Source organism: Stomoxys calcitrans, chromosome 3 (genome assembly GCF_963082655.1).
Source record: "Stomoxys calcitrans chromosome 3, idStoCalc2.1, whole genome shotgun sequence".
Lineage (NCBI taxonomy): Eukaryota > Metazoa > Arthropoda > Insecta > Diptera > Muscidae > Stomoxys > Stomoxys calcitrans.
In genome coordinates this window covers 58,469,754-58,485,202 of record NC_081554.1, presented here as the reverse complement: position 1 = coordinate 58,485,202, position 15,449 = coordinate 58,469,754, and the positions used below count along the sequence as shown (strand labels likewise).

General features: G+C 38.5%; 1 protein-coding gene and 1 long non-coding RNA gene across 11 annotated transcripts in view; one reads left to right on the top strand and one right to left on the bottom strand.

Moving 5' to 3' along the window:
• Window positions 1–2,687: 2,687 nt before the first annotated feature.
• LOC106081735 (uncharacterized) lies at window positions 2,688–4,013 on the bottom strand. The gene is made up of 2 exons (XR_001220404.2): window positions 3,934–4,013; window positions 2,688–2,774 (listed from the first exon to the last, which is right to left on the bottom strand). It is a non-coding gene; the product is annotated as an uncharacterized LOC106081735 (long non-coding RNA).
• The window catches only part of LOC106081733 (protein split ends), a 651,487-nt gene continuing 638,730 nt past the window's right edge, over window positions 2,693–15,449 (top strand). Inside the window, exons 1-2 of one of the 10 annotated variants that reach the window (XM_059366029.1) lie at window positions 2,693–2,806; window positions 5,247–7,845. In XM_059366029.1, the coding sequence (XP_059222012.1) occupies window positions 6,481–7,845 (1,365 nt within the window). In that variant the 5' untranslated portion in view covers window positions 2,693–2,806; window positions 5,247–6,480. The other 9 variants (XM_059366027.1, XM_059366024.1, XM_059366022.1 and 6 more) reach the window with 9 other exon arrangements.

Sequence of the window (15,449 nt, the reverse complement as noted above, 5' to 3'; positions counted from 1 at the left end):
TGCATTGAAAAATGTAACTCTGCAAACAAATCACCCAAAAACAACGCGCAAAAATTTTAACTTTGACGCCTCAAAACACTACTTCACGTTTGGCAACATAGAATGTCGCTCAATTTCAGTCGTCAAAGTTGAAAATTCTTTAATTTTTGCTTACTGTTTTGATTTGTTTGCAGAGTTGCATTTTCCAATACAATGCTCAAAAACAAAGCTTAACGCTCTGATTCTGTTTTGGCTTTTACTCAGGGTGCTGGACACTGCTGCTGAAATAACTTCTGAGTCCTTTCATTTCTCTTTCAAGACGAGCTTAATGGTAGAATTTTTGGACCTCTTGGTTAAGCAGGAGGATTCGCTAACAGAAAATTAGGTCACTTGCCAAAACATAAAGTGGATAGGCTCCATGAATATCATTAAGGATGTCAAATCTGCCGATTGAAAATGTCATCAAATAGGATAAAACGTAAACAAAGAATGAATGTAAAAAGAGAACAATTTGACATCCTTAATTCCAAGTACTGGCAAAAATTGTATGTCGGCTGATCGATTGGCTTAACCTTATTCAGTGAATCCTGGTTAAGGAGAAGGCTCAGATACCTATGCTTCAAAGGACATATATTGGTAGGTTGTACTTATATGGAAGTAAAGGCCTGAACAGAATGATTCAGAATGCTCTTTCCTTTCTTTTACGGCTCCCGAATACCTTGCGACTAATCAAAACGAATGACCCATTCACACAGAGCTTGTCGGGTGCCGTGTCGGAGCCTTCGCCACCTCTTTTGACCGAGGTTGGGAGATTTCTCGTTTTCAGCAATCCGCCAGGCTTAAGCGATAGTTCCTTAGACAAGCCAGCAACAACAACAGCGGAGCCGTCTCATGAGTACCTAATCCCAATGCTTTGATTTACCTTAGACTTGTTGAGATCTTCTAAGCAGGCAGAGTTTAGTACGAATACTGGTCATAAGACCCATAATCAATTATGAACTTTATGACTACCCATACCACGGTCATAAGGCCCATAATTAGGTAGGGCGTTAACGATAAACCCGCATCAACGTTTTTTGAAAAAATTTAATAGAAATTTAGTTTTTAAGAAAAATTTTATTAAACTCTATTTTCAGAGGAAATATAAAAAAAGAGTTTTTCAATTGTTTTTATGATATTATGATAATCTAGGCACTGATGAGGGTCTTACCAGCACAGAAACGTGTCTGCCAATGGTGTGATATCTATACTCGATTGTATGATAGCTGACAAAAATAATCTCTCTTTCCTAACACACATTGAAGTAGTCATTTAGGCTCTACTAACGCAACAAGTTATGATTTATTCATATGACCGGCTCTAGTAGCAAAAACAAATAAACATACAAACTTTTGTGTAAACATTTTTATAGATTCTCATAAAATTAAATTTTCAGAAGTTTGTTAAAATTTGGTTATATCGGGAAATTATTGTTTCTTCTTTTCTAATATTTGTTGAATTCTTTCAGAGGATTTGAATTGCAGGAGTTTCTTAAATTAATGTTTTTTTTTTATTTTAAGTTTTCTATAGGCAACTCCCGCTTTTAAAATCATCTTATTTGCAATCTCTAATGTTTATAGCAACATGTCGACTTGTGAAATTTTTCAGCAACATGTTAAACATGCACATTCAAAGATGCCACATAGACCAATTAAGTTCTTTTGTCTATGGATTCCAAACCAAATCAACAGAAGAAGTTGTTGTTTATTGTAGTTGTTTATTTGGGTACCGACAGTGACAATAGCCGTGTTTTGTTTTACCTCTAATAATGTGAAATAGTGTGTGAGCATTTGCCCACAATATTTGTTAGTGCTTTAGATGTTATTGGTAGTAGTTATCCAGTTAAACATTGGATTCAAAAGAGAAGCTGTACATTTGGCTTGCATTTCATGAAACTATCAGAAACCGATTATAGGATGGCCTACGAAAAATTGAACAGCCGCTGGGGGGCCACCTTAGAAATATATTTCATTTAGCGTAAGAAAGTTTCTGTTCTGCGAAGTCTCTGGCCAATGAGCTCCCCGGTCTCCACTGTAGTGCCTTGTTTTTACAGATGTTACTCGAAAGTTGATCTCAACATATTATTTAGACTAAGTTTTGCTTTATTTCGTGGGCCGCCCTATCCATACTATAGTTGGCAACATGGATATATATTTCACATTTGTAACTTGTATCAAGTGGCAGTTACAGACCCTTATCGAAGGCTTTCAGATAGATCTACATATTTCTCAGAATAGCAGTTTGAAGAAAAAAAATCAAATTTAAAATTTGTGTGTGTTTTATTGGCATTTCTTTTAATTTTTATAAGCATTAGCTATGTTTTTTTTATTAACTTTTCCATTATCATTTTCTATCTACGGTATTGTTTGTTGGTGAAGTAAAAATTCTTTGTCCCCATATAGTGTAGGCACTTAAACTTTGGTCAAAAAAAAATTGTCTTAAAATTCATCTGTTATCGCCCAACGGCTCTGCAACAACAGCGAAAGAGCAAACGAGAGCTTTTCAATTCGATACAGTTTGAATGCGACGCGTGCTTCAGCAACATTAAGAATGAGAGAAAGAGAGTATGGCCCCCAACCTCATGGACTATTAAGCTCTCCGCCTCATGTTGCTCTCACCCATTCTCCGTTGTCGATTGTGTATGGAAGTTATTTTGTCATTATTCGCTCATTCTCATGTTTTCATTCGCCGCGGCTACACAGATAGATACGGATACGGATACATGTGTTTGCGATTTTTTGCAGGGCGCGCGGGGTCTGCAAAAAAAAAAACAACAAAAGAATAAAAAGTAAAATATCCAATAAGAAGAAAATAATAAGAGAAGAGTAAAATATTAAAATTTATAATATAGCATATATGTGAAAAGATACAACAATCATTGGAATAACAACAACAACAACAAAATGAAAAGAATCCACTAAAAATCTATTATTGATAAAAAAGAAATGAAAAGTGAAGAATGAGTGTATGAATGAATGTGGGGTGAAAAATGGTGAAAAAGCAAACCAATTGATAAGAAGTGGAAGTGTTGTTGCATTTTTTTTGCGTACGCAAAAATAAAAATAATAATAATAATCATAAATAAGAAAAATAGCAAGCAAAAATATAATAAGAACAACAACAGCACGATTTTGTTTTTCAAAAGCGACGACCAAAAAGTATCCGTAAGATTGCCATACGTCAAAACATAAAAACAACAAAAATTTTTAAATAATTCATTGAGCAAGAGCGAGCGCGTGTGCTGGCTGTTTGGCAGCTTGGCCTATGAGAGTGAGAGAATGTGTAAAATTCTTGTTGTTGTTCCTGTTAAATAGGGTTGTGGTGACGAAGTGAGGTGTGAAGTGCTGCGGCATGGATAAAAATAATGGAAAAGAAAAATTTGCAATTTTTTTCGGGTATGGAAAACGTCGAAAAATAATCTAAGGAAATTTGAAAGCCACAAGCAATATATATGTAGGTATCATGGCCAGCTAGGCTGGCAACCTAGCTAGATACTATTGCTACTGTGTTAACAGAGTTTTAGTATATTTGGCGTTTTAAAATTAGAAGAAGAAAATACTAAAAAACAAAACGAAACGAAGTGAAATGAAATTCTTTGCGTTGGGATTTTTTCGCCTTTAAACTAGATGACAATTCTATTACAAATACCAGCACACAACAGCAGCAGCAGCAGCAACCAGAACAACACTAACCACAGCAACAACAATGGCAACAAAACGACATCACATCATGCTCATCAGCATAGTGCATTTGTTGTTGCTTTGGGTTGGGATTTAATTTTGTTTTTCCTCTGATTTACCCAACAAGCCTCAACAACAGGGTGTAGAGGTGCCAGAGGAGGCTGATGTTAGCCGTCTAAAAGGGGTGGCGGTGGGTTGGGGAAGATGAGTGTGCTATGTTCGTACATTATCTTACTTTACATCGTAGTGTTGTATTTATTTTGCGAGTTGCCTCCCAATGGCCCTTCTGACCGACCGAGCAAAAGACCCACCATTCTTCTGTTCTCTCATTCGTTGTGTTATGTGAACGCCACCCGTCGTCTTCGTTGCTTCGTTTGTTCTATCCAGTAGCGGCGGCGGCAGCGGCAACGGCAGCAGCAGCCCCCCATTTTCGTGTGCAAAAGAGGACAGAAGAGTAGGAAGTAATGAGTCGCGCGGCGTTAAGTGTCGTTGAGACTAAAGAAACAAAAATTTTGCCAGACATCCCACATCCCCAAATGTTGTTGTGTTGTTGAGTAAACGTGAATGTTATTAGATTTTGTTTTTTTGGCGACTGCTGTGTTCGTCAGCATATATAGTATATTTGTGTATGCATGTATGTGTGTGAGTGCGTGTATGTTTTGCCTGATAAAAAAAGTATTTTAAATTCGTTAGATTCATTCGTGTGGTGTTGTTGTTGCTGCTTTCTTAGTTTTTTTGTGTTTTTTTTCTCAAAGCTTTGCCGACTGACGACGACGACGACGAAGACTATGCTATACGTTTTGGTGTATGTGTTTGTTATTTTATTTATTTTATTCTTCTTGTTGTTGTTAAAGTGTCTCGCATTTCGTCTACATCTTTCCATAAGAAGCAATAATAACAAAACAAAATCCCAAAATTCTTATGCACAGCCATTGTCATAACCCTTATTTACGGTTAATTTAGTTTAAGTTCGGTGCCAAAACAACTCTTTCATAGGTCACAGAGTGTTTATGTGTGTGAGGTGAGTTGCCAGAGAAGAGAGAGGAAAATACGCGCCAATCCATAACAAAAACAACACAACACAAACAACAATGGTGTCAATAAAGCTATTAACTACATAACATGTGTTTCCATATTTCATGTTGATTAAACAATGTACAGAGCAAATGTTGACAGCAGAAGAAAAGCGGCTATTATTCTTCATTTGAGGGGGTGAAGTTATAATGAAAAAATACTCTCTTTTTTTCTAGGGTCTCTTTAGGGGCTGTAAAGCATTTGGGAATATTCAGCATATTGAAGTGTTTATTTACTCTCTAACCCCAAATGGCTCCACCGCGCGCTCGCTCTCTCTCACGCTCAAGCATTTTCAACAGTACTCTTGTCATATAAAAATACGTTAGGCAAAATCAGCAGCGACAGAGATAAAGTCTACTGTTATTTATATTTGTATTAAGGTTTTTTTTAATCTTCTTCTTTTTAACAAAAACAAAAAAAAAACAATAACAAATAATCATGCGGATGATGATAACATTTGCTGTGTTAAAGAAGAAGCAGCAGCTTGCATAAATGAACCCAAACAAAAGCATCTATAACAAGAAGAAGCATAGCATCAATTCACTACAGCCGCATCTACAACACATAGGCAGGTCCTCTCACCCATCTAAATGAGTTATGCTGCATTTGTCACATTTGCCGTTATGATTTTGCCACCCATGTGATTGATTGATTGTAAGTTTATAATCAAATAGAAGACACAATGAAAACTTAAGCGTCGTCGGCGTGTGACGCCTTATCCGCCAAAAGTAATGTCAGGTCGGTCATAAAAGCAAGCAGAAAAAAAACATGGATAAAAGCAAAAAAATTAAAATCAAAATAACTTACATTTGATAAAAAGAAAAACAAGAAAAAAGTGTCAAGAAAAGTGGAAGGCAAAAAAGTTTAAGGAGATTTGCAACAAAGTGTCTGGCAGCAAATGAATTGAAAATAATTCCCCGAAAAATATTCAACCAGCTGGAAAAAACAAGAAAATAATTCAAAAGTCGAAAAACAAAATAAATAAAAAAAAAAATAATCATAAAAAATATATCCCACAGCGAATTTTCGGGATTTGGTGCTTACGTGGTAAAAAAAAGGAAAATTTTAAAATAAAATTAACGCCGACGGCATTCGAAAAATCAACACAAAACAAAAAAATACAAAAATGAAAGCAACAAATAATTTTAAGAAATAGTGCCAAATAATCGGAAAAAATTTCAATCAATATAAAAATAACATATGGGCAAAAAGGAGAAATATAAGATAATGTAATAAAGGCAAAAAAATCGAAAAAATTTTAATCAATTATTAAAAAATTATACAATTCGAAGAAGTGCAAGTGACAAAATCAAAATCTAAGAAAATGCAAGAAAAGTTCTAGCCAAGTGCAAAAATCAATTAAATCTAGAAAAAAAATGTAATACAATTCAACGAATCTTTAAATAGTGAAAAAATAAAGAAAACCCCAGAAAATGTAACAAAAGTGTTGTGAATTGAGCTGGAAAAAGTGCTAACCAAAACCCCTAGAAAAAATGCCCAACTCTGTTGACAAGTGATCACAGCCCAAGGATTACAACTCATTTGGTAGAAAACGCCTTACGGGGAAAGAGAAGTGTGAGTGTGCGTGTGTGTGAATGTGTGGGGTGAAAAAAACCATTACTCTGCAGAACCAAGTGTATACTCACCACCACCACTGGCAATACACCCCAAAAATCTCAATCCCCGTTATTGTTGCGTTCTTCACAACATGACCGAATACGTTACACCCAACATACACACAGTGTTGAAAAAATATCAAACAAGTGCTCCCAAAAGTCTACAAGGTCCCGGTCATTCGTTAGCCAATATAAATTCTACGGCCAGCAGTGGCAATAATAACGGCAATACCTTACCATCATCCTCCTCATCGGCAGCCGCAGCAATTCCCTTACCACTAGTGGCAGGAACTGCCCACTCAGCCCATGTTGGTCACGTTAATGCCGCCGTCGACGTTCCATCTGGTTTGTGTGCGTCAGCTGCCGTACATTGCCCTCTAGATGTTAGTCTTGCCAACAATGGCGGCGGTGTTGCCAATCTATCAACAACGGCAGATAACCATGGATTGGTGGCTATGCGTACCAGTCCCTGTGATCTTGTTAAAGCCGCGCCTTCAAATGCCAGCGCAGTTGGCCTCACGAAACTCTCACAGGCAAGCAACAGCAATCCAACAACAACAGTCCCGTCATCTTCTGAACATCTATCCACAGCCGCGACAAATCCTGCCTTGCCTCTTATAAAAAAAGAAATAATGACCTCACCCGAGCCTGCTCCACCACCGCATGACCTTCGCAACGAAGGCCCCTGTGGTCCACCGACGGCGGCACCATCAGCACCGCCTTCAATTAAAATCATGCCTCCACCCCCACCAGAGGTGTCGCAACCCATTCTCTCGGCGGCCGACACTGGTTCGGGGGAATTGTATGAGACCCGCCTAGAGGGCAAAACCATAGGCTGTTTCTCTATGGGCGGCGAGATGCGCCTGTGCCTACCACAATTTTTGAACAATGTGCTGGCTGAATTCAGTTTGGAACAAATCAATCACAGTTTCGATGATTTGGGCATCTTCTGTTCCCAGTGTACCCCGGAACAGCTATTGGAATTTAAGGCAGCCAAAATATTACCTTCCGACGTCAAATCGAGCGGCTTAATAACTCGCACCGATGCCGAACGCCTATGTGCCATTCTCTTGCATCGTTCCGATCGCAATAGCTACATCAATGTAGAAGATATACCCAAGGGTGCTATTTCCTTTAAGGTCTACCATCGTTGCTTTGGCAAATGTGAAGGTATTTGCACGCCCGATATGTACTCATATCAGAAGCCCACTTGCATAATGTGCCTGGAGTGTAGGGGTTGGTTTTCGCCACAGAAATTCGTCGGCCATGTGCATCGTGAGGTGGAGAATCGCACCTGCCACTGGGGTTTTGATTCACGAAATTGGCATGACTATTTGCATGTGGCCTTGGATGTGGAAAATCGCGAAAAATATCAAAAGACCTTGGATGAACTCAAGGAGGTGGAGATAAAGGAGCAGCAGAAAGCATTGCAGGAGATCAACTATTTAAAAAGAAAGGTGAGTTTGAAAGCTATTTTTTGAATATTATGAACGATTACAAAAAGGTGTTAAGAGTGGATGGAAAGAATTCCTTTTATGGTATAAACATATATTCGATTGAATGTCTTGGGAATATTCCGCTATCCCTTTTCATGGACCTGATGTTCTATGTGAAACCCAGATTTAACAGTTCTATATCTATTTTTATACTCTCCACCGAAGGATGGGGGTATATTCATTTTGTCATTCCGTTTGAAACACATCGAAATATACATTTCCGACCCTATAAAGTATATATATTCTTGATCAGTGTAAAAATCTACGATGATCTAGCCATGTCCGTCCGCCTGTCTGTTGAAATCACGCTACAACTTTAAAAATAGAGATATTGTTCTGAAACTTTGCACAGAATTTTTGTTTTGGTCCATAAGCAGGTTAAGTTTGAAGATGGGCTATATCGGACTATATTTGGATATAGCCCCCATATAGACCGATCCGCCGATTTGGGGTCTTAGGCCCATAAAATCCACATTTATTATCCGATTTTGCTAAAATTTGGGACAGTGAGTTGTGTTAGGCCAGTCGACATTCCTCCTCAATTTGGCCCAGATCGGTCCAAATTTAGTTATAGCTGCCATATAAATCGATCTCTCGATATATGGTTTTGGGCCCATTAAAGGCGCATTTATTGTCCGATTTTGCCGAAATTTTGGACAGCGAGTTGTGTTAGGCCCTTCAACATTCTTCTTCAATTTTGCTCAGATCCTTTCAGATTTGTATATAGCTGCCGTATAGACCGATCTCTCGATTTAAGGTCTTGGGCCCATAAAAGGCGCATTTATTGTCCGATTTTGCCTAGATTTGGGACAGTGAGTTGTGTAAGGCCCTTCAACATTCGTCTTTAATTTGGCCTAGATCGTTTCAGATTTGGATATAGCTGCCATATAGACCGATCCCTCGATTTAAGGGTTTGGGGCCATAAAAGGGGCATTTATTGTCCGATTTCGCCGAAATTAGGGACAGTGAATTGTGTTAGGATCTTCAACATTCTTCTTCAATTTGGCTCAGATCGGTCCAGATTTGGATATAGTTGTCATATAGACCGATCTCTCGATATAAGGTTATAGGCCCATAAAAGGCGCATTTATTGTCCGATTTCGCCGAAATTTGGGACAGTGAGTTGCGTTAGGCTCTTCGACAACTTTCTTCAATTTGGCCCAGATTGGTACAGATTTGAATATAGCTGCCATATAGGCCGATCTCTAGATTTTAGGTTTTGGGCCCATAAAAGACGCATTTAGTGTCCGATTTCGCCAAAATTTGGGACAGTGAGTTGTATAAGGCCCTACGATAGCCCTCTTCAATTTGGCCCAGATCGTTTCAGATTTGGATATAGCTGCTCTCGATTTAAAGTCTTGGCCCCATAAAAGGCACATTTATAATCCGATTTTGCTGAAATTTGATACAGTGTCTTATGTTGGGCTCTTCGACATCCGTGTCGTATATGGTTCAGATCGGTCTATATTTGGATATGGCTACCAAAAAGTCCAATATTTTGTTCTACAAAATTGAACAATGACTTGTACTTATAAGATCACTCAATATCCGTGTCAAATGTAGTCCAAATCGTACCATATTTCGATAAAGCTGCTATGGGGGCATAAATTATGCATTTTTCACCTGATTATGATGAAAGGTGGTTTATAAATATACCCGAGGTGGTGGGTCTCCAAAGTTCGGCCCGGCCGAACTTAACGCCTTTTTACTTCTTCCTATTGAACTATTGAGTCAGACTTCGAATCCCATTCAGTAATGTCAAAAGGTGGAAAGGACTGAGCAGACTTTAACATTCGGATTTGCTTCCTTGGTAGTCCCAAAATCAACCAAGGCTATAATGAACCCGTTGTCTCGTCAGAATCGCAACGAAAGCATAATCCACGGCAATGGTGATATGAATTAACATTCGCTTTTACTAAAGAAGTTTCAATACAAACTGTGGACTCTAACATAACTTCTCCCTTAGGGCGTAAAAATGCATTTAATGGTGAGAAACTCCGCCGACATTTAATTTCTTAACTCAAAGACTTTAACAGGTGATAGATACCCAACTTTATCCACAGTATCCACCGACCGACCTATCCATGATATTTGTGTGTTGAAACTTGAGTACATGGACATAAGATCCATTATTCTGGTAGGATACAGCCAGCCTAACTACAAACCAGAATCCCCAAACATTTTCTCAAAAAAAAAGAGGCCAATTTATTAAAAGTCCTTGATCGAAATTCAACGCAAGTTTTCCGCCCTGTTCCATCTCCAATGTAAAGAAAAATAGACTTGTCAGACAAACAATTAAAGCTCTCTTTCAACATCATAATTGCGTTAGATGTCAAGATAGACCAAGAAACTTTTTGTAGAGTTATGCAATACCTAGTGAACTCCATCATAATTCACTAATCCCTCCACCAATTTGTTAATCTCCGAGGATATTTCAGACACAAAGCTCGAGTGCAAACTTAGATTGATTTCCCAAGTTCCAAAATCTACAGTGATGATAACAGAATGTAGTAAGGATCCACTAGCTGACAAGCAACTCCTTCGTAGAACTTTCTGACGAAGCCTTCTCTCTCCTTTCAAAGCTCTCTTGTAATATCTTGGGGTAGATCTGTTCTAAGAGACGTAGAAGGTCTAAAGGTGTACAATATAGTTATCACATTTTCCAGTAGCTTAAAGGTCTAAAGGTGTGCAATGTCCACTAAACACGTTCACCAGCCACTAATTCCTCCGCTAAGTCGTCTACTTCAGGGACCTAGCTCGGAGATACCTTTAAAATTGTCTCCAAAGACCCAACAGCTGCGGTGACGGTATATTATCTACTACTGAAAGTGGTTGCGCCAGGCTTCATTAGCTCACATGCATATGGTTCGCAAAGCATCTGACGAAGATTGACAGATAAAGGAACTTGATAACGAGACCAATGTCATCTTTGCAAGCCTCTGGTTTGCCTAGGCTATCGGCTTTCGCTGGCAACAGCCTGGTCACCCTCAAACTTAATTAAAGCTTGTTGCGAGTGGTCCTAACTCTCTCATCATAAAAATATTTCCTTATTTGGATATGTAGAGGTAGAACGTGACGGGAGACAGCAATTCAGGTTATAGCGAAAAATATGCAACTCCTTCGTAGAACTTTCTGACGAAGCCTTGTGTCTCCCTTCAAAGCCCTCTTGCAATATCTTGGGGTAGATGCCATTTGTACCAGAGAACATATAAGATTAAAAGGTATACAACGCAGATGTCATATGTACCAGGGGCTTAAAAGGTCTGAAGGTGGGCAATGTCCATTTAACACGTTCAGCAGTCACTAATTCCTCCGATAAAGTGCGTACTCTAGGCGCCTAACTCAAAGGTACCTTAAAATGGTCTCCAAAGACCCAACAGCTGCAGTGGCTGTATGTTATCTGCTACTGAAATTTTTAGCGTGGCTGTGCCAGACTTCATTAGCTCACAAGCATATGGTTCGCAGAAGCCACTGACGAAGATTTTCAGATAAAGGAGCTTGATAACGAGATCGATTTCATCTTTGCAGCGTCTGGTTTGCCTAGGCTGTCGGCATTCTCTAATAACAGCCTGGTCACCCTTAAGCTTAATTTGAGGCTTGTTGCCAGTTCACTCTGTTTTTACTAATGAGATGGCTGATGATTATGTTCCACAATGACCATTTCATTAACAGTAAATCTTTCTGGGGATATTTTTTCTCATTTTGCTTGTGAAGTTAGACTTAATACTGCTCTCTTAAACGATTGGAGAAACAGCGATGCTGGACTCGGCCTAACAAACTATCGATAATTGCAACATTCGATATTTTTAATAATAAATATCGATAGTATCGATACTATCGTTAATTACCCATCACCTATATGTCAAACGATATTGAGAACTAAAACTCATAAGAATCCGACAAAAATTTTCCAAAAAAAAACGAACGAAGTCAGTACGAGGCGCGCATTAAAAATGCAACTCTGCAAACAAACCCTACCAAAGCAGAGCGCAAAAGTTAACAATTTTTAACTTTGACGTCTTAAAACACTACATCACATGTAGCAACATAGAATGACGCTCGCTTTCAAGCATCAAAGTTGACATTTTTAACATTTCCGCGTTGCTTTTGAGGAATTTGTGTGCAGAGTTGCTTTTTAGCAAAGCGACTCTCAAAACCAAAGCTCAGCGCGCTCATTCTGTTGGCCTTAAAGGTAGGTATTTAGATCGTTCACTGTGGAAATTTTTCACAAAACATTGTTTTCTCAAAAAAGCGTTTTTTCCAAATAAAAAGACATATAGGCAACACTCTCATCATATGTTTTACCATCAGCATTATTTTGGTAAATTGTCTTGCTTGCGTAGTGTTATCACGAAAAATAAAAGTTATTTATATAAAAAAAAAAATATCATGTTGGCCCAAATTGAGAAACGCTTCGTCCACGCTTTAAATGAATGGCAAATTTCCCATCAATAAAGAACTAAAGGCCAAAACAGTTGAAGTAATGTTTTTTTATGTCAAAGTTAAAAATTGACTAACTTATGCGTGTTGCTTTCTTAACATTTGTTTGCAGAGTTGCATTTTTCAACGCGACGTTCCTCAAGGCGTCCATTCTGTTTAGGCCTTTAGTACAACAAATAAAATTGTTTTCACAGATTTTTCACTATTTTGTTATATGGAATTTCACTGTGAAAACTGAAATTAAAACCCACCTTAAAAGTGAACCACCCCTTCTCAGAAATCCATGATAAAACATTTTCAAAGGTTAGTCCACTTTCCTTACTTATTCTTGGAAAAATATTGCACACATTTTTAACTCATTAATGCTTAAGTGCTTTAGTAAGGTTATTGTTAGGCAAGGTTAGGTTGGTCCCAATGCCACTACGTACATACATCTAAGCCAGTAATTGGCTTGTTGTGCGCTCTAAATATTAAAAAGTAACCTCAAAATAAAAATCTAAGTTAGGTATTCCTTGCTACTTACAAAATCCTTTATTTATTTCCACATCACACCCCTAAGTTGGTTGGTTCAATTCTGTTGTAAATATTTGCCCATAAAAACCTTTTCTAAAACGTTTCTTTCATATACATATCCACTACACTAAAAATTATAGCAACATCCAAAAGATAACGATATGTTGTCATTCAAAGAGATACTATAATCAAGATTTAATAACAATTAAATCGATTTTTTATGATCATCACATATTTACGACTTAATTGAGTTAATGTTATTAATGGTACCTTATATGGCCGCTGCTGGGGTTTGTCAAGCAGACAGATCAAGTAGGCATCCAAGCAAACAAGGCACGCTGAAAGACAATCCGACAGACGTATGGACGAACCTACACGTCTTGGTTGTCATCGTTGTGGTGTCGGTTGTTGGTTTCAATAGACGAAGAATGATTTGTTGCTTGGCTCTGGCTTGCTCGCTTGAAGTGGCCAAGACAATACATTGCCATATATTTGTAGGGTTGGGGGCGTGTGGAGGATATGATGATATGGCAACCACAATAAATGATGTTGCTGTGCATCTGAGCTCTGACGTCTAATGTGTTTCACAGTCGTTGTGTGTGTGTGTGTGTGTGTGTGAGAGAGACCTGGTGCGAGAGCGAGAGAGAAAGAACTCATCAATAATTTAAGGCATTAAAAATGAATCAATAGTGAATTGAGCCAAAGTCAGTTCGTTGTGACCCTACTTGACTAGACTATGTGACGCTTTGTGAATGACCGATGACCCAATGGTTCATTAATTTGTAATAGCAGCATAACATTACTAAGCCAGATAATAAATGTTATAGGTATAAAACTTAGGACACTTAAGGACAAATTTAAGGTAAAATTATATAACAGATTCACACATTAAGTAACAATAAGGTAAACATTTCTTATTTAAATGAGTAATAGGCAATTTAAGTTTTAGCTCTATGCATAATAAGGGGCCTGTCGCAAATTGTTTCTAAGAAACCTCCACATCCTAAGAGCTTTTAAATACTCTTCTGGCAGTAAGTTACACTTAGATAAATAACGCATGCAATAAAGATTTTATACAAAATGCAAAAAAGCAACAACAAAAAAAAAAAACTCGCACGCGTCACACATCTCAGACGTATGTATGTATGTAAGTGACCGCATAAGCGACAATGGCCGCCACATCAACATCACAAAATGATACATTGTATGAGCTCAGCTACGTCATACACCATCTAATCCCATGGTGTGTGTACGCAAATGGTGACAAAGTGGTATTACACGGTCATTTGTACAATTAAGACTTTGTATATCTGGAAATGATGTTACACGAAAGTCATTTCCACTCGATGTGCCCAAGCGAAGTAAGCCACCGTCATATGTATGGTAAGTGGCCGTCAGTCTGGTGTTTTGAAAAATGCCGACGACTATGTGACGTAAAAGCCGACATAAGATTCTTATAGGATAAGAAATTGAAGCTCTGAATGGCATAATTTCATCTATTTTGACCTAGAAGTGAAACGAAATGACTGCAACTATTCTTCGAATGGTGATAAGGCGTAAGTGAGGATATTAACGAGATGGGGAATAGTCTAGAAGCCGTAAAATGCAGGTGTGAAATGCTGCCACGTTTTCTCAAATTGTAGTAAATTCATAGGAATGGGAGATGTAATGACGGTATGAGAGAAAAATGACGGTACTTTGCCAATACCGCCAGGTGTTATTTTATTCGCCTCATTGGCAAAGATTTTTAATACCATTTGGTATCAATTCAATACCAGACAAATGAGGCTATTACAAATTGACGCTGTCACCAAAAAATCGATAGTACCATTTTGCCAGCTCTAGTCATATTGCAGTGCAAATTTTGCCCATGAACATTCCACTATGGAACAGGGGTAAACTATCCAAGTTTAAGCTCAATGATAAGGGGCCTTCCTTTTAAAGACGAGTCCGAACGGCGTGCCGCAGTGCGACATCTCTTTGGAGAGAAGTTTTACATGGCATAGTAACTCACAAATGTTGCCAGCATTAGGAGGGGAAAACCGCCGCTGAAAATTTTTTCTGATGGTCTCGCCAGGATTCGAACCCAGGCATTTAGCGTCTTAGGCGGACTTGGTAACCTCTGCGCTACGGTGGCCTCCTAGTCATATTACATTCAGTTTCTGTGTACAGAAATGTATCAGTCGAAATACATACCAAGAAAGCGCTTTACGGATCTAATTATTGCGTCATCGTGGTTTTCCGTGTTTCTTCGGAGTGGACAGTACCGGTTAAAAACCCAAGTTGTGGCTATCGTATTGGCACAGATAATCTCAGCGATAGACCGATGTGGAGAGCCTCGGAACAGACCACCCATTTCCGGTTTCATGTTGGAGCTATTCTCTTTAAACACAGCATTCACCTCCCACTCCCCGCTCACGGGAAAGCTAATCCCATAGATCCTTTCTCGAATAGTTCTCAGTGCCGAGTAATCTGAGACCCTCCACAGACTACCTTCTGTATCCATAAAATAAAACCAAACTCTTATCCAACCCAAGGCCTTGAAGGCCGCCATACTCTCCACATAAATTCTGAGTTTCAAAAGCGGGAAATTCAGTCCCAGGACTTAATGT